General features: G+C 46.0%; 1 protein-coding gene across 2 annotated transcripts in view; it reads left to right on the top strand.

Annotated features, from left to right (window-relative positions):
- Positions 1 to 19,539, top strand: part of LOC118368295 (echinoderm microtubule-associated protein-like 5) — a 56,656-nt gene that overhangs the window by 20,219 nt on the left and 16,898 nt on the right. For both annotated transcript variants that reach the window (XR_008093008.1, XM_035752293.2), the window contains exons 3-20: positions 2,116 to 2,214; positions 2,588 to 2,656; positions 8,929 to 9,114; positions 9,958 to 10,093; positions 10,717 to 10,918; positions 11,259 to 11,396; positions 11,613 to 11,869; positions 12,388 to 12,600; positions 12,696 to 12,863; positions 13,524 to 13,630; positions 13,774 to 13,892; positions 14,158 to 14,344; positions 14,610 to 14,715; positions 15,135 to 15,228; positions 17,974 to 18,074; positions 18,174 to 18,367; positions 18,643 to 18,754; positions 18,954 to 19,081. Coding sequence is in view for 1 of the 2 variants with exons in the window: in XM_035752293.2 (XP_035608186.1) it covers positions 2,116 to 2,214; positions 2,588 to 2,656; positions 8,929 to 9,114; positions 9,958 to 10,093; positions 10,717 to 10,918; positions 11,259 to 11,396; positions 11,613 to 11,869; positions 12,388 to 12,600; positions 12,696 to 12,863; positions 13,524 to 13,630; positions 13,774 to 13,892; positions 14,158 to 14,344; positions 14,610 to 14,715; positions 15,135 to 15,228; positions 17,974 to 18,074; positions 18,174 to 18,367; positions 18,643 to 18,754; positions 18,954 to 19,081 (2,616 nt within the window). In the remaining variant the exon portion in view is untranslated. The remainder of the gene's footprint in view (positions 1 to 2,115; positions 2,215 to 2,587; positions 2,657 to 8,928; positions 9,115 to 9,957; positions 10,094 to 10,716; positions 10,919 to 11,258; positions 11,397 to 11,612; positions 11,870 to 12,387; positions 12,601 to 12,695; positions 12,864 to 13,523; positions 13,631 to 13,773; positions 13,893 to 14,157; positions 14,345 to 14,609; positions 14,716 to 15,134; positions 15,229 to 17,973; positions 18,075 to 18,173; positions 18,368 to 18,642; positions 18,755 to 18,953; positions 19,082 to 19,539) is intronic.

Raw genomic sequence — 19,539 nt, 5'->3', positions numbered from 1 at the left:
GACCCGAAACACACAGCCAGGGCAACTAAGAAGTGGCTCCGTAAGAAGCATCTCAAGGTCCTGGAGTGGCCTAGCCAGTCTCCAGAGCTGAACCCAATAGAAAATGTTTGGAAGGAGCTGAAAGTCCGTATTGCCCAGCGACAGCCCCGAAACCTGAAGGATCTGGAGAAGGTCTGTTTGGAGGAGTGGGCCGAAATCCCTGCTGCAGTGTGTGCAAACCTGGTCAAGAACTACAGGAAACGTATGATCTCTGTAATAGCAAACACAGGTTTCTGTATCAAATATAAAGTTCTGCTTTTCTGATGTATCAAATACTTATGTTATGCAATAAAATGCTAATTAATTTTCTTAAAAATCATACAATGTGATTTTCTGGATTTTTGTTTTAGATTCCGTCTCTCACAGTTCAAGTGTACCTATGATAAAAAATTACAGACCTCTACATGCTTTGTAAGTAGGAAAACTTGCAAAATTGGCAGTGTATCAAATACTTGTTCTCCCCATTGTATATCCTTCCACTGAAATGTTAGCTTCTTTGCCAACTCTCCACAGAGTAATACTTAGGGCTTATGGACAGTCAGGGTTTATGTACAGTCGTTTGTCTAGTGTTTGCTGGAGTTCTCATATTTCAAAAATCTATATGTCATGGCTCAAGCACTCATTTTTATCTCTGAGTTTCCCACAGGGCCCCTCAGTGGTTCTACCGCCGCTGTTTACAGAGCTAGACCATGGAAATGACCTCATACATTTTCCTGGTTGGATAGAGTCATCTAGGGATTGAGAGAGGATGTGACAGTTGTAAAACCATAACCGGCTCTGGCTCGGAATGCTTCTGTGTTCACTGGGTCTCCTGATCTCTTTCTGTCGTCTACTGATCTGGTCATGTCTATGTTCAAGTCAACTTTGTGTGGATGAATTCTGTGTTATGTTGCCCCTTCCAGAAAAAGAAATGGAGCAACCATGTCTAATTGATTTAATGTTTTATCCAAGACATTTGACATATTTATTGGCTAAACAATATTGCTCTAACTCTGTATAGTAGTCTTAATATCCACATAGGGCTCTTAATTGCAACCAGTTGGTCACATATGCCACTAAATATCTTTGCTTTGCGTCCTGGAATGTTGATTTGGTTGCACCAGTGTAGTCTGTTTGCCAGTCTTTTTATGCCACTCCTTGTACTCTGTGTCATATGCCATGTGCCATAAAAGGAGTGAAATGTTGGCTACGAAGACTTGCAACCAGACTAGCACCAGTATGCGCAGAAAACAATTCACCCAGATGATAATAGCAACGTTCCCAATGAAAACTACAGTCTTAGAAAAAAAGGTGCTTATGTAGAACCTAAAAGGGTTCTTCGGCTGTCCACATGGAAGAACCCTTTGAAGAACGCTTTTTGGTTCCAGGTAGAACCCTATTGGGTCCCATGTGGAACCCTTTCCCCAGAGGGTATTTTATGGAAAAGAGATGTATGTTTCTGAATGATGCATCTTCCTGCCTTGTTGACCAATATTACAGAACGCCGCAGATTATGGTTCGATTTGAGCAGGGAGCGCCTCCCTCACCGGTTTCGGCGGGACATAGCTCGGTGCAACCCGACCCGGCTTAATCGAATCCCCTCAATGGCAGAAGTTAGAGCCCTATATCCACATGCGTAAACCTTCTGAATCCTTTCAGTACATTTCTTCATGTAGACTTTTCGATCCAGATCATCTCTGCATTCTTTGCTGAATGAATACCCCCAGTTCCACAATGTTTCATAGTGGGGTGGAGCTTTACCCTTCTTTCTTCTCAAACACAGTTAAAGTGGTTCTCCTCCCCTCCCATGGATTCTCTCCATGCCCAGACATGAATTCAATGGCAGATGGAAGTGGCCTCTCACCACCACACACAGCAACGTGCAGCAGAGTAGAGCTGGATTTCCATAAGCATCCCCTCTCCTGGTGTTGCCTACTCACTAGGCTATAGGAGCCCATTCCAGCAGACTCATACAGATGGGCTCCCAGCCAGAGACAGAGGCATGAAAACGGGTGTTTTTACTGTTGTCAGCCAATGTTCTCCTTTATTTAATTGTAGTCGCCATTCTGTTTTCATAAAATGCTGTTTCCTTTGCAGTGTTTGGTCTCGGTGGGTCTGGACTCCAAAAACACGATCTGTGTGTGGGACTGGAGGAGGGGCAAGGTGCTGGCAGCGGCTCCTGGCCACACTGACAGGGTAACTATACAACACCATCCTCCCCTCTCTGTCCCAGGCACCAGGCCTAGATCAATCTCTTCAATTACTGTAGTTAGAAATGCAGCCAGGAAGGAGCAGGAAGGAGCGACAGCCCAAAGGAGATGTACATGAACAAGTTAGGCCTGATTGATATGTATGCTGCTGTGTTATTTTTTTACTCAACCAACATACACACAAAGACTCACACAGACAAAGGCATACACACACTGCCACACCTTAAGTTTTTGTGTGAAGCCTTGTACAATGACGTTAATTGAAGATGACATCAAAAGTGTTGTAAACTAATTTGTTGCACGGTATGTTATGCATTTAATTGTACATAGTTAAACTTACCATGTGATCTTTCCCACAGATATTTGACATATCATGGGACTTGTACCAGCCAAGCAAGCTTGTTAGCTGTGGTGTCAAACATATCAAGGTACTGTTTAAATCAAGGTCATACCTTACCGAACTGGCTTACTCAAGGCCCTCAGCTGTGAAGGTGTGTCATACCTTTTGAAAACATTATGCTAGTAAGACATCATACTTTTTGAAAACATTATGCTAGTAAGACATCATACTTTTTGAAAACATTATGCTAGTATGACATCATACTTTTTGAAAACATTATGCTAGTAAGACATCATACCTTTTGAAAACATTATGCTAGTATGACATCATACTTTTTGAAAACATTATGCTAGTAAGACATCATACTTTTTGAAAACATTATGCTAGTAAGACATCATACTTTTTGAAAACATTATGCTAGTAAGACATACTTTTTGAAAACATTATGCTAGTAAGACATCATACTTTTTGAAAACATTATGCTAGTAAGACATCATACGAGCATAATGTTTTCAAAAGGTATGATGTCTTACTAGCATAATGTTTTCAAAAGGTATGATGTCTTACTAGCATAATGGTTTCAAAAGGTATGATGTCTTACTAGCATAATGGTTTCAAAAAGTTTGGCAAAGAATTGAATAATGCTCTCCTTTTCTCTCCATCTTCTTTGCTGTATCATGATCATATCAAAGCCCTAAGTGATATATGCAAATGACTTTTAATTCTGGAGTTTATGTCTATTAATCCATAACGTAAGTAGGACAGGCAATGACTCATAGAATTCTCTCTTTTCAAGTTCATCTCTATTAATGTGGACTGCAGAGGAGGAACAATTTCTTATTTTTAAAGGAGAATTCAGCCGTGGCTGTCTGGACATGTTTCCCTTTCAGTTCTCCACATTCAGCTTTACATTTCTCTATGCAAACTACTGTCTTCAATGAAGCACTCATATCTCTGCAAACACCTTGTATTAGATTCACGGTGTTCCCCTTGAATGGTCATTAAACACTATTCCCCAGATGAAATGTAGACCAAATTGTTATCTTGAGATAGGTATCATATCACAGGGAACTTCTGCGTTCATAAAATATTTTTCATTCAGTTCAGTGTGCTTCTGTGTTCGATTGTGTGTTCACCATTGGGATAGGAATTGATCTACCTTATCTGTAATATGGAGGTGCTATCCTCTTTAACATATGTTTAGTATTTCTTATGAGGCGTAGATCTCAATGATGACTCTCCATCCTCTTTGCCTGGTGTCTCCCCCACCCCCATCCCTCATGATTATACCTCTACTCTCCCACAACCCCACGCACGGACCCCAGTGCAGCAAACCAATCCCCTCCTCTCTCTCTCTCGCGCGCCCCCGTGCTCTTTCTCTCCCTTCCCCTTCCCCCTCTCCCTCTTTTTCCCTTTCCATGTCTCTCTCTCTCTTTGTCTTTCTCTCCCTCTCTTTCTATCTCATGATGCCAAGGCAATCCAGCAATCGTCCCACATAATTCCCGAGCCTTTACCCTGCGGACCGTGTGACATCTGCTCCCCAGCCCTGTGCTCACTCAGCGATTATAGCACTCAATGCATCCAGCAGATTTAGCCCCAATAATCCCCTCACCATAGTCCCAGAAAAACACAGTCTCTGGGACTGTCTGCTGCCCCCACTTCAACACAAAAGACAAGAGGGAAGCAAGAGGATCCACCATTAGCTAAAATCCTTTTGTGATCAAAAGGTCATTTGATTTGGCTTTGACTGACATTTGCTTAGCAGCCCTGTGCCTGGGACTTGCAGACACGCACACGTCTGGCTGTTAGATGATTAGTTGTCCCCCACGATGAAGTCTGGGAGGGGACTGTGGATCTGTCTCCGTCCGTTGGTACATTAGTACATTCGTACTTTAGTCACAGACAACACTGGCCCAATTTTGACAAAACTTGGGTGAATGATGCTTCTTGATGTAGAGATCCGGCATTTACACAATTATACTGATTGGCCAGAAGGTGGCAATATAACAAGATATTTAAAATATCTTTAAAAATCACGCTCCTCACCCCATTTGACCTGAAGTCATTTGGTACGTAGGTCCCTCTCCTCACAAGGAACACATTTCCCTCAGGGATCCCTCAAGGATCCCTCAGGTCCACCATGATTGACTTTCTGCTATTCAGAATTTTGTGAATTTTTCTGGCACAAATCAAGATATGTGGCATCTGAACAAAGGTCTCTCAAGGCAATATTTTCCAGACGAGTACCTAAAACGCTATTGACCAATAAACATTCATGTGGGTGTGGTCTGGCACATAAATGCATATAAATCAGTCAAGGATATTTGTATTGTAACATAAATGTGTACACATGTTGCAAACACTGTTTAGACTCAGCATGTGCAACAACATTCATATTGACAACACGGTGGTGCCATAACGGACACATGTTTATATCTCTTGATCTGTTTGACTCAGAGTGATGACATTTGGTACACATGTTCAGGGATATTAATCTAGCTAACCAACACAATATCCCAGACACCGCTGACCTGATTTTTACAAGATTTGGGTGAATGATGCATCTTGTCATAGAGACAAAATTACACTGATTGGCCAAAGGGGGGTGCTGTGGTAATCAACTGTATGTATGCTAGTCACATGCAATATTACAGACACCACTGGCCTGATTTTGACATTTGTGGGGGACGACATTTTTACTGTTGATTTAAGGAGATCCTTAAATGGTCTTTCACCATTTGCACTCTGTTTTCCCTTCATGAGGGTGGCATCCAATGTGCACATACACACATTCCTATACACATGAGCACACTAACACACCCATTCTGTGCTGAGCTGTTAAGGAGCTGACCTGTTGCACCCTCTACAACCACTGTGATTATTATTATTTGACCTTGCTGGTCATCTATGAACGTTTGACCATCTTGGCCATGTACAGTTATAATCTCTACCCGGTACAGCCAGAAGAGGACTTGCCACCCCTCCAGAGCCTGGTTCCTCTCTAGGTTTCTTCCTATGTTCCGACCTTTCTAGGGAGATTTTCCTTGCCACTGTGCTTCTACATCTGCATTGTTTAGGTTGGGTTTCTGTATAAGCACTTTGACATCGGCTGATGTAAAAATGGCTTTATAAATACATTTGATTGATTGAAGGAGAACTTGAAATGTTAAAGATATAGACAGGCAGAAAAGAGAGGCAGTCATGTGAAGAGAGATGTTAAGCAGTAGGGTGGGATGATTTCAGAGCCTCCTCCGGCGGGACCCTGACATAGTGGTGGAAAAATTACCCAACTGTCATTCTTGAGTAAAACTAAAGATACCTTAATAGAAAATGACTCAAGTAAAAGTCACCCAGTAAAATTCTACTTGCGTAAAAGTCTGAAAGTAATTTCTATTTTTTTAATATGAAGCAAACCAGGGGCACACTCCAACACTCAGATATCATTTACAAACAAAGCATGTGTGTTTAGTGAGTCCGCCAGATCAGAGGCAGTAGGGATGACCAGGGATGTTCTCTGTTTAGTGAGTCCACCAGATCAGAGGCAGTAGGGATGACCAGGGATGTTCTCTGTTTCGTGAGTCCACCAGATAAGAGGCAGTAGGGATGACCAGGGATGTTCTCTGTTTCGTGAGTCCACCAGATCAGAGGCAGTAGGGATGACCAGGGATGTTCTCTGTTTAGTGAGTCCACCAGATAAGAGGCAGTAGGGATGACCAGGGATGTTCTCTGTTTCGTGAGTCCACCAGATCAGAGGCAGTAGGGATGACCAGGGATGTTCTCTGTTTAGTGAGTCCACCAGATCAGAGGCAGTAGGGATGACCAGGGATGTTCTCTATTTAGTGAGTCCACCAGATAAGAGGCAGTAGGGATGACCAGGGATGTTCTCTGTTTCGTGAGTCCACCAGATCAGAGGCAGTAGGGATGACCAGGGATGTTCTCTGTTTAGTGAGTCCACCAGATCAGAGGCAGTAGGGATGACCAGGGATGTTCTCTGTTTAGTGAGTCCACCAGATCAGAGGCAGTAGGGATGACCAGGGATGTTCTCTGTTTAGTGAGTCCACCAGATCAGAGGCAGTAGGGATGACCAGGGATGTTCTCTGTTTAGTGAGTCCACCAGATCAGAGGCAGTAGGGATGACCAGGGATGTTCTCTGTTTAGTGAGTCCACCAGATCAGAGGCAGTAGGGATGACCAGGGATGTTCTCTTGATAATTGCATGAATTGGACTATTTTCCTGAATTGGACTATTATTCTAGTTACATTCAAAATGTAACTAGTACTTTTGGCCGTCCGTGAAGTATATGGAGTTAAAAAGTACAATATTTTCTTAAGGAATGTAGTGAAGTAAAAGTAGTCAAAAATAGAATAGTAAAGAACAGATGCCCCCAAAAACTTCTTAAGTAGTACTTTAAAGTATTTTTACTTAAGTACTTTACACCACTTCCCTGACAGGGGAGGGAGTTTGGTGCCTGCCTGCCCTGACTGATGGATTACACCCTCTCAACTTTGATAACATTAAAAGGTTTTCCCTGGAGAAGTGGTGCAGGAAGGTTCTGTTGTGCACGTGGCCATGTTACTGATTACTGACATTCTGCAGATCCTGGGCTGGGCACTGTTAGCTAGAGCATCTTCCTCTCTTTTCCCTTCATCTTCTTTATGACTCATTGTGGCCAGCCTAAGTCTTGGCTGGGGAGGATCGTCTGGTCTTGCTGCTCTCTCTGCTTTTAAAGAGAGTGGTTTTATTTGTTATTCTTTAGCAGAATTGAAGTGTTTCCGCTGTCACTGCGGCTCTCTCTCACTCACACTCTCTCTCACTAGCTCAGTCTCTCTCTCACTCACACTCTCTCTCACTCACACTCTCTCTCACTAGCTCAGTCTCTCTCTCTCTCTCTCTCTCTCTCTCTCTCTCTCTCTCTCTCTCTCTCTCTCCCCCCCCTTTGGTCTCATTATAAACCCTCCAGCCTCTCGTCTCCTCTCAGCAGTAATTTAGAGCAGTGAGGGGATTAGCCGCGGCCTGCGTGTCCCTGTCTTATCAGACCCAGGCAGGCAGGGCCAGCCAGGCGCCCATTCGCGCCGCCTCCATTCCCACTGCCTGACTCCACAGCCACACAACTCAACACGACCTGCCCTCACGCCAAGCACCCACTCTCTTCTTGGGAACGACTTTCTGGCTTGACTTCCCCAACAGGATTAAGAACATCCTCCCCTGTGGTGTCCCAGGACCTCAGGCTGTGCAGTGGAGCTGATGATGCTGGCCTGTGATAATCAATCCCTCCTGTTAACACACTGGCCCTCTCTCCCTCAACAGTGTTAGTGATGCTCTCATCGGCTGGGCTGGTACCAGAGTTCATCCCTGGATCCTATCTTAGCTCTACAGACGTACAGCTCTCTTCTCGTCTGATACATAGGACACACTACACTGCACTTAGTACCCTCAGTGTTAGGATATTGCTACTATCTACATCAAACTCAAAGGTTGTTTGGAAGTTGGTTTACTTAAAGCCTGTATGTATAATGCATCATGATTACACCTGTAGGCATTTTACAAATGAACAGAGATCCAAGCTCTAGCTAAAGCTAGGGGGATAAACATTGGCATGAGAGACATCCTCCTAAGGCAGGAAATGAAAAAGGCTGTCATGTTCCAGCTGCTCCCTTTGACGAGTGCATCTCTCTGTGCTCTGACACGTGTCACGGTGCCAGTGTCTGGGCATAGGAAACCCAACACACACTCAACTCTTTCCTTTGATCTCCTCGTCAAGCAGACAAAGCGGCTCTCCGCTTTATGGAATTTGTCCGCGGTCTGGAATGTGCCCGTGCTGCCCAATGACCTTGTTCATGAACTATGGTGGGCCTGGGCTTGATAGAGACCAGTGGTGGTGGAGACTGTGTGTGATGGTGATACCTGCCCTGAGGCAGGGTGTGTCTGCATGCTGATCAGCTGATTACAGCTCTGACCTGCAGCGTGAGTTCACCACTGTGGACTTGGTGAGGGATTTAGATTTGAGCCTTTGTGTGTAAAGTTAGATTTTAGTTTGTGTATGGAGATGGATCTGTGTGTGTGTCTGGGTGTGTGTGCATGCAAATGGAGATGTTACATGCAGTTACGTGCGCAATGTGATCCCAGTGTTTGTCTTTGTCATTTTGTATAGACCTTGTACTTTACAACATTAAACTAATGTTCACTCTACAAATGAACACAAGTTAAAATGCTGCAGCCTTGTTTCCATGCTAGATAATGTTTTTGTATGATATTATTCATGTCTGACTCTCAGGTAGAATGAGTTGGTTGATTTATTTATTAGCCACCCCGTTAAACTCAGTCTTCTCTCCTGTCTCCCCTGTTTGTTTCTGCGTTCAGTTTTGGAGCTTATGTGGCAACGCCCTGACCCCTAAGCGAGGAGTTTTTGGCAAAACGGGAGATCTCCAAACCATCCTCTGCCTGGCCTGTGCCAGAGATGAGGTCACATATTCAGGTGCCTTGAACGGTGACATCTACGTCTGGAAGGGCATCAACCTGATCCGGACAGTCCAAGGAGCCCATGGAGTAAGTGTGTGTGGTTGTTGGTTCTAACTTCAGATCTGCTTTAGTTCTGCCTCACTTCCTGGTGGTGTCTCTTGTTTATGTGTCACCCCTGTCAGTAGTGGGATGTAGTTTGGGGAATGCTAAGCAGCAGACTCTTCTCAAATCAAGAGATGTCATGCTATGCAGCTCAGGCTTGCATTCTGCTACAGCCCCCACATGTCTGCCTGCCTGCCTGCCTGCCTGCCTGCCTGCCTGCCTGCCTGCCTGCCTGCCTGCCTGCCTGCCTGCCTGCCTACACCCACCTTAGTGCTGACCAGTGGATGATTAAACAGGTCATCATCCATGTCCAACTCAGCCACCTGCGACTGATCAACTCCTCCGTCTATACAGCATGGTTTATTTAGCCTGATGCCAGCATACAAGAGGACCGGTTTAGCAGGGTGACACCATGTCATGTAGCCTCTTTGGCTCTCTCTTATTTTCCTCAGTGAAATGAATCAGCCGTTTACTTCTCGGGATGAAATGATATCTGTGAGTTCAACAGCTGCATGCAGGGCTGGAGGGGTGGGGGAAGGGCCCTCTACATTGGTCCATGTCTGTCCTCTACACTCCAAGCAGTCTACTTCAGTCACTGTGTTGCACAGCAGGTGGCCCCCGGAGCCTGCCAATAAGTTAGGAAAAAAACCAATGGTTCAAGCGCTTTATGTGACGCACCGTTGTGTTATCTCTTCGCGCCGCGGCTAGTTTGTAATTGTGAAAGCCTTGTCAGACACGTGTCGGCTGCAGCAGGGCTGTCGCTAGCTGCTGGGCTGTCTTGTTCATTTGTGTTGCACATCCCCACTGACAGACTGTCTTTTCTTCCAGTCTGGGATTTTCAGCATGAATGCCTGTGAGGAGGGCTTTGCCACGGGGGGCCGGGACGGCTGTGTCCGGCTGTGGGATCTCAACTTCAAACCCATCACTGTTATCGATCTCAGGGAAACAGACCAGGGATATAAAGGTGACATGCAACTCCCTCATCTACTCTCCTCTTCTCTAACCCCACACAGAGCCAGTCCACAGGATGCCAATGTGCACTGAGTCGTTAAATGAGCCAGTGTGTTCTTCTCATGCTGTTTGATAGTACAGGCCTTTTTGTATGCCTCCTAGAGCCCTTTCTATTACATCTAGAAGATGTATTCTAGGGACTAATAGTTGTTTCCTTTCTTCCTTCTTTCGCTTGATTTGTGGTCTTGGGCCTAACTGTAGCTAGAGGTGAAACTAGCGGAGGTGGGTAACAGTGAGCAGGGCACTGGACAATCAGAGTACTACCTCTGTTCTTATGTGTTGTGTTGTTCCATTCCCCCTTATTCAGCCCAAAGTCTTATTCTATTACTCGTATACATATGTATGTATGTACAGTATATGAATATGTATGAATATACTGTATATAGCTACCGCAATTCCTTCTTACCCCAGAGACCGCCAACTACACTGTCTCCATAACAACTAATAGACTGTGTAGTCCTCTTGTATTCCTTCTGTCTTGTTCTGTTTCTAACAGCCACTCTGTGTGTAGGTGTCTGTCTGAATGTTTTTATTTATTAACTGTGCGTGTGCGTGCGTGTGTGTGTGTGTTGGCAGGGTTGTCAGTGCGCAGCGTGTGTTGGCGGGGAGATCACATCTTGGTGGGCACCCAGGACAGTGAGATCTTTGAGGTGGTGGTCCACGATCGCACCAAGCCCTTCCTCATCATGCAGGGTCACTGTGAGGGGGAGCTGTGGGCGCTGGCAGTGCACCCCACCAAGCCCCTGGTCATGACCGGCAGCGATGACCGTTCGGTCAGGTGGGTGACCAAGCACAGCCACTGTCAAACCCTAGGATTAGTTTATGCTCATTAGAACTACAGTATCCCTTCCACAAATGCAGTTACCCTCAATGATCTGGTGTGTCCAAAGCAATGTATACATACAGGTACACATATTCAGGTACTTATATGGTTCATTAAGGAATTGGACCCACATGAGTACTTACAAAGCTGTCTCTCCCTTTGTCTCTGTCTTTCCCTCTGTCTGTCTATCCCTCTCTCTGTCTCTGTCTCTCCCTCTCTCTGTCTCTGTCTATCCCTCTGTCTCTGTCTCTCCCTCTCTCTGTCTCTGTCTCTCCCTCTCCCTCTGTCTCTGTAGAATATGGAGCCTTATAGATCATGCGCTGATAGCTCGCTGTAATATGGAGGAACCTATCCGCTGTGCAGCTGTGAGCACGGACGGTATTCACCTGGCGCTGGGCATGAAGGACGGCTCCTTCACCGTCCTACGGGTCAGGTGAGTACAGGGCAGAGGTCAAAGGGCACATCGGATTTTTTTCTGATTAGCTTGGTATGAACTTCATGTTAACTTCCTTTTTTTGAAATTTCATTACTCATGAACAATATGACAAGTTAGTGGATGCTTGGATACTCAGTTTGATTAGAGAATGGTTGTTTCTTATTTAAAGAATATAGTGAATGACCTTTCCAGTAACGTCCTCCCGCTCCACAGAGATATGACAGAGGTGGTCCACATCAAAGACAGGAAGGAGGCCATCCATGAGCTGAAGTACTCTCCTGACGGAGCTCACCTGGCCGTGGGCTCCAATGATAACTCTGTGGACATCTACGGCGTGGTGCAGAGGTACAAGAAGGTGGGAGAGTGCATCGGCTCCACTAGCTTCATCACACACATGGACTGGTCCACAGACAGCAAGTATCTGCAGACCAATGACGGTAACGGAAAGAGGCTCTTCTACAGGATGCCAAGTAAGTCTGACGATGAGACGTCTCAGCATGTCGATAAATGACACTGTGAAGAGCCTTGTTCTCTATGGGAAGGAAAGTGCTAAGACAGGATTTCTCTTGTGTCGTTTCTACACTGTTATGAATGATATTTTACAGCTATACGTGTCATGTATGCCTTGTTGTAGGGCTAGGGTTGGGACGATTGTGGAATGTTGGGTAACGGTTCATTGTTATTCAAATGGCCATCTTTGACAATGAGCTACTACATATAACACAGCCTTGGTGACACCCCTGGCTCAAAAACAAATGGTTTGGACTGCTTGGAACTTTTGGAAATGTAGCTTCTCCGCTCTTCCTGTTGTAAAATGATGAACAACTTTGCCAACTTCATGTAAAAATGTTCAGCTGCTGTTGTGTAAACTACTGTGTATCTACTTGAAAATACATTTGAATCCCTTCCCCCTTCTAATATGAATGTATTGAGACGAGTATGATGCTTTAGTTGCACATGATGGAGTTATTACTGTCTTTCTGTACAGGCGGTAAAGAGGTCACCAACAGGGATGAGTTGAAGCTGGTGCAGTGGTCCTCGTGGACGTGTGTGCTGGGCCCCGAGGTCAACGGAATATGGCCCAAATACTCTGAGATCAATGACATCAACTCTGTTGACGCCAACTTTAATAATCAAGTTTTAGTAACCGCAGATGATTATGGATTAGTGAAACTATTACGGTACCCGTGTGTAAGGAAAGGTGAGGATTTCCATGGGTTCCTCTATTCATGGATGTGACGTTGTCAGTTCATGCATTCACAAATTAACCTGGAACTACTCTTCTCTCTATCCCAGGTGCAAAGTTTAAAAAGTATTTAGGTCACTCTGCCCATATAACCAATGCCAGGTGGTCACATGACTACCAGTGGGTGATAACCATTGGTGGAGCTGACCACTCAGTGTTCCAGTGGAAGTTTGTCACAGACAGAAAGTCGAAGGAAGCTCTTCACATAGCACCTCAAGGTACGTCGCTGTCCCATTTCTATTACTGCCCTCGTTCTATTCTATAACATCACTCCTGCTCAATGTGAATATGACTCTGACGTGCAGCGAAGTCTGTGATCCTTCCCCTTGAAGGATGTTCCTTATCCCAGCTAAAAGCTTTCCACATCAGCTCATAGAAGAGCACTTTTGTGTTTGTGTACAGCACCTACAACCTTGTCCTCGTTTGTAAGTCATGTTTCTCAACTAAATGGTCTCAGACAGAGCTGCGCTGCGCTTTGTCAAATGAAACCACACACTAACTGCCTTTCCATTTAATTTTCCTAATGGACCAGCGAGTACCGACCTGGCAGTGCCAGGGCTACTCACTGCCTGGTCTTGGCACGGCCAACCGAGTCTCTCTGCATCAGCATTTTTATGTCTCAGTCTGAGTAATAGGGCTGTGGAACGGGACAAGCAGTCCACCACTTAAGACTTTTGAAAGGCTTGCTTGATGAATATGAGATGTCATCTTCACCGAGCAAACTAATTGCTCTGTGATTCACTTTGGTGTTGGCTAAAATGGTACTCAATACTGGTTGTCTGCTAGTTCTGGATTAGTGTGTTTAACCCTATTGAACAGACTGATGTGGGAGCAGCTGGGTGGTAGAATAGAAATGATGTAGTCTTCTTCTCCCGCAGAGACGTTGGGCGACTCCAACAGTGAGGAGTCGGACTCGGACCAGTCAGACGTGCCTGAGATGGACTCGGAGATCGAGCAGGAGACACACCTCACATATCGGCGGCAGGTTAGTGACACAACACCTGCTCTCCTCTCATATCGCTTTGCCTTTGAAAATGACACATTTGTGAACATTGCATATGAAAAACAATTGATGTTACATTGAGTAAAAACCTTAACAGATTCCTCATGTTGTGTTTCCATGTCCAGGTTTACAAAGAAGATCTGCCTCAGCTCAAAGAGCTGTCCAAGGAGAAGCACCGTGCGGTGGCCATGAAGAAGAGGGAGAGAGCACCAGGGAGCGGGTTGAAGCTACACTTCATCCACGGGTTAGGACACCTCATTACCATCATCCATGGCAGCACCACATACCATCACCCATGGCAGCACCACATACCATCACCCATGGCAGCACCACATACCATCACCCATGGCAGCACCACATACCATCACCCATGGCAGCACCACATACCATCACCCATGGCAGCACCACATACCATCAAACATCACACAAGCAAGAGATAGATTGTGACTGATATTAATCATTCATTATTATTGATCTCAATAATTGCTCCCTGTGTTGTGGTGCTCCAGCTACAGAGGCTACGACTGCAGGAACAACCTGTTCTACACCCAGACAGGGGAGATGGTGTACCACGTGGCGGCCGTGGGGGTGGTGTACAACCGACAGCAGAACACCCAGCGCTTCTACATGGGCCATGACGACGACATCCTGTGCCTGGCCATCCACCCCCTCAAGGACTATGTAGCGACAGGCCAGGTAAGTAGAACTGCTACCAATGAACTATTCAGAGACAGGGATAGAGTAGCAACCCCTCTCAGGGCCGAAGGGTAGAGAGGCTGACCTCTTAAGGGTTCCTTTGGGAGATGGAGGCTCATATGCTTATGGTGCAGAGTAACCAAAGATGATTTCCTACTGCCAAGACTGTGCTAAAACGATTGAATTGTCATGAATGGGTGTGGAAGTTGCTGTGGATGAGTGGAAGCATTATGTGGAAGCTAATTGTATTCTTCTGTCTGTCCAGGTGGGGCGAGACTCTTCCATCCACGTATGGGATACAGAGGTTATGACACCCCTGTCTGTGTTGAAAGGATTCCACCAACTGGGAGTGTGTGCCTTGGACTTCTCAGGTAATACCCCAGAGTTGTTTACAGCTGCTTTCCATACACTCTCCAGATAATGTAACACATTGAACACAACAACGATCCATTTTTGCTTTAATCTAACCTGACATTCTCAGTCAGCCATGAAGAAAAATAACTCTTCCTTCACACAGGAGGGGCGAGTTCAAATCTGTGCCAATTTAAGAGCATCGCTCTGAACAAACATGTTACAGAGATAGTGTACTCTGGCAGGCTGGCACATCAAGGAAAAGGTGCTCATCTCTCTCCCACTAATTGGCCACAGACAGAGGCATAGCTGCCATTACATGCCATGGATCATACCAGGGAGCAGGCTAGTTTACTGTTCCTCACAAAACAAGAGTAAATAAGAAGCCTCCCTGTGAATTTTGTATTGAATGAAGTTGTGTTTTGTTTTTCTTACTCAGCGGATGGCAAGCGGTTGGCCTCGGTGGGGCTGGATGACAACCACACCATTGTCCTTTGGGACTGGAGGAAGGGGGAGAAGCTCTCAGCCATCAGGTTGGTACAGTACAGTGGCTGTTATGGCATCTCAGATGAGCCATTCAGATCTCAACAGCCGTCTCCTTGATAGGCAGAGACTGGAGAGGTCAAAGGTCAAGATAAGTCCTAGTGGGTTGACATGCTTTAGGAACACTGCGCTCTTACTGATGAAAAACAAGAACAGAGAATGTTTTCTGTTTTCTCTGTGAGTTAGCTCGTGTTATACATGCTGATCTCATAATACTAGTTTTGGTGCAGATTCAGTTTGGTTGTATTCATGGAAATGTGAGATCTTTGTCCACAGGCTATAACCCGGTCAGTAGTCCCTGCAGGATAAATTAGTCATCCAGCCCCACTGATTCACAGATACGTGTCCAGCCATGCAATGTCGAGCATCTCAACCATCCCCTGGCCATTGTACAGTACAGGCTCCAGAGCTGAGAGAACAACAACAAGTACATCAATGCTCTCGATCTAAACCTTCCCTTTAATTCTCTAGACAACTTGAGCACCTCCACTTTAAATGTGGACATTTATATAGAAGGGTTCACTGGTTGATTGATAAAGAGAGGAGGGAGGGGAACCACCCTGCAGACTTTCTGAATAGAGAACACTTGGCCCTGCCAACTCACAGCTGAATGATTAAAGTGTATGTCTGGAGCAGATCTCCTGCCCATCCATCTTAACCCGGATCCATCTTAACCTGAATCCATCTTAACCCGGATCCATCTTAACCCGGATCCATCTTAACCCGGATCCATCTTAACCCGGATCCATCTTACCTGGGTTCAGACTGCATTCACCGTGGGCGCTAATCTCAAATTAAAAGTGCCCGTTTAGAAATAGACAATTATGTAAAATCGAAATGGCAATTCAAACGGGCAAATATCCAATATCCAGGACTTCAAAATAGTCATCTAGCATCTATATGGGCACCCCCATTTCTCCCAGTCTTTGCTGGTCTTCTTCCTCTATGGCTTTGCACTTGATATTCATAGCTATAATACAGTCTATTGGAATTCCATCAGGCTGGTTAGAGCCTGCGTGCCGTAGCTGTTGTTTACTGTGCTCCCGTGGCAGCTCAGAGACAGCTTGGAGCTGCACTAATCTCCTTTGCAGGCCCTGGTGGGCAGTGCAGTGAGGCGGACAGAGGGAAATGGGGCCTGACAGAGCCTGCCTTGTGCACTGCACTGCCTAGTCCTCAGCTGGGAGAGGAGCATGGTGAGGGGAAGAGATAGAGTAGAGGGGGGGGGAAGAGAGAGGGGGAGGAAGAGAGAGTGATGGAAGGAAGTGAGTGAGAAGGCTTGAAAGGGATCGAGAGATGAAGTAGGTGTCAGTTCTGCTCTGGCCTCAGTGAGCTTGAAAGGGATCGAGAGATGAAGTAGGTGTCAGTTCTGCTCTGGCCTCAGTGAGCTTGAAAGGGATCGAGAGATGAAGTAGGTGTCAGTTCTGCTCTGGCCTCAGTGAGCTTGAAAGGGATCGAGAGATGAAGTAGGTGTCAGTACTGCTCTGGCCTCAGTGAGGGCCATGTAGTGATGCAGCAGCTCAAAGGCCAGTGATTAGGGAGCCATCCCAGAGTGCACTATGCTCCATTGGATCAGACAGGAAAGGCCAGTGATTAGGGAGCCATCCCAGAGTGCACTACGCTCCATTGGATCAGACAGGAAAGGGCAGTGATTAGGGAGCCATCCCAGAGTGCACTACGCTCCATTGGATCAGACAGGAAAGGGCAGTGATTAGGGAGCCATCCCAGAGTGCACTACGCTCCATTGGATCAGACAGGAAAGGCCAGTGATTAGGGAGCCATCCCAGAGTGCACTACGCTCCATTGGATCAGACAGGAAATGCCAGTGATTAGGGAGCCATCCCAGAGTGCACTACGCTCCATTGGATCAGACAGGAAAGGCCAGTGATTAGGGAGCCATCCCAGAGTGCACTACGCTCCATTGGATCAGACAGGAAAGGCCAGTGATTAGGGAGCCATCCCAGAGTGCACTACGCTCCATTGGATCAGACAGGAAAGGCCAGTGATTAGGGAGCCATCCCAGAGTGCACTACGCTCCATTGGATCAGACAGGAAATGCCAGTGATTAGGGAGCCATCCCAGAGTGCACTACGCTCCATTGGATCAGACAGGAAAGGCCAGTGATTAAGCCATCCCAGAGTACACTACGCTCCATTGGATCAGACAGGAAATGCCAATGATTAGGAGCCATCCCAGAGTGCACTACGCTCCATTGGATCAGACAGGAAATGCCAGTGATTAGGGAGCCATCCCAGAGTGCACTACGCTCCATTGGATCAGACAGGAAAGGCCAGTGATTAGGGAGCCATCCCAGAGTGCACTACGCTCCATTGGATCAGACAGGAAATGCCAGTGATTAGGGAGCCATCCCAGAGTGCACTACGCTCCATTGGATCAGACAGGAAATGCCAGTGATTAGGGAGCCATCCCAGAGTGCACTACGCTCCATTGGATCAGACAGGAAAGGCCAGTGATTAGGGAGCCATCCCAGAGTGCACTACGCTCCATTGGATCAGACAGGAAAGGCCAGTGATTAGGGAGCCATCCCAGAGTGCACTACGCTCCATTGGATCAGACAGGAAAGGCTACTGATCCTTATTGTTCATATGTGAAGTGATTAAGAGCCCTTAGGGAGGGTGGCAGCCACACTATGCAGATGCACTGTTTACTAACTGCCTTCTAAGTGTATTCCTCTTCCGTATTTTTGTGTGAATGGAATTAATGCAATCATTTTTCAGGGGAAGCAAGGATAAGATTTTCGTCATCAAAGTGAATCCATACTGTCCTGACAAGCTCATCACAGCAGGAATAAAGCATATGAAGTTCTGGCATAAAACAGGTAAGAAACCCCAAAGTCAGACAAGAGTTGACTCAGCAGTGTCTCGAGGAACGGTGTGATGTGTTGTCATGTGAGTTACTGAGACAACCTCTCTTTCAGGTGGTGGTCTGATCGGGCGTAAGGGCAACATGGGGAAGACCGAGACGATGATGTGTGCTGTGTATGGCTGGACAGAGGAGATGGTGTTCTCAGGGACGTGCACAGGAGACATCTGTATCTGGAGGGACATGTTCCTGGTGAAGACAGTCAAAGCCCATGATGGCCCAGTCTTCAGTATGCACGCCCTGGAGAAGGTACTGGAAGGGAAGGGGTTAACACACTGGCCATTTGAAATGTCAAATAGAGACGGCTCTCTCTGTTTCTATCTCTCTCTTTCTTCCTCTCTCGCTATCTCTGTTTCTCTCTTTGTTTGTGCCATTACAATTCTGATGGTGTAGTATTGTAAATGAAGAGAGTACTAGGATTGTATTATTTCAGTTGTCAGTTTTATACGAAGATGCTATGTGAGTGATTAAAGAAGAGAGATTCTAATCTATCTCCTGTTCTCTCGTGACGTTCCACTCTGTAGGGATTTGTGACCGGAGGCAAGGACGGCATAGTGGCTCTGTGGGACAACACCTTTGAGAGATGCCTCAAGACGTACGCCATCAAGAGAGCAGTCCTCGCTCCAGGCTCCAAAGGTAAAAAGACCACCGTTCTCTCATACCGCCGCCGTGGAGCCAATCACATTACATACTGGGTTCATAGCTCCAACGCCAATGGAATCATTCAGTGGAAATCCATTTAAACACTCAATCCGTTTAGCTTTAATGAAGATTGCTTCCTCTGACGCTGGTTAAAGTGAAGGTCTTTGACGTTATCCTATAATTCACTCTATAGGGTTGCTGTTGGAGGACAACCCTTCCATACGTGCCATATCTCTTGGTCATGGTTATATACTGGTGGGGACAAAGAATGGCGAGATTCTGGAGGTGGATAAGAGTGGACCCATCACCTTGCTGGTCCAGGTGAGCGTATACACAGAGTTACATACAGTGTAATTAAAAAGTCAACTGTCTGTCACAAATGCCACAATGACCAGCACACATGCCATGCTCCAGCTGTAACTACGGCCAGCAGGGATGTGTCAGCCAGGGTTTTGCCGTTTGGTTTTGTGGGAGTCAGTGAGATATCAGTAATGAAGGGGTCAGCTGGGGGGCACATTATTTTGGGGTTTAAATCTTGCAAACAGACTGGCAGTGAGGGGAACTGTCCCATCACTTTGGAAACCATTGTAAAACTACTGTACACTACAGTTGAAGGCATTCAGTTGTACAACTGACTAGTTATCCCCACTTCCCTTTCCCTTTCCCTGGATTAATGTTGCAGAAAAAGTTAGGCAACTTTTTACAAGACTGATACATTTGCACTGCAGACTTTTAATTTTGTAAATTCAAATTCCCCAGGCCTCCTTTGACCCATAGGT

Source organism: Oncorhynchus keta, chromosome 35, assembly GCF_023373465.1.
Source record: "Oncorhynchus keta strain PuntledgeMale-10-30-2019 chromosome 35, Oket_V2, whole genome shotgun sequence".
Taxonomy (NCBI): Eukaryota; Metazoa; Chordata; class Actinopteri; order Salmoniformes; family Salmonidae; genus Oncorhynchus; species Oncorhynchus keta.
This window is presented reverse-complemented; position numbering and strand designations above follow the sequence as displayed.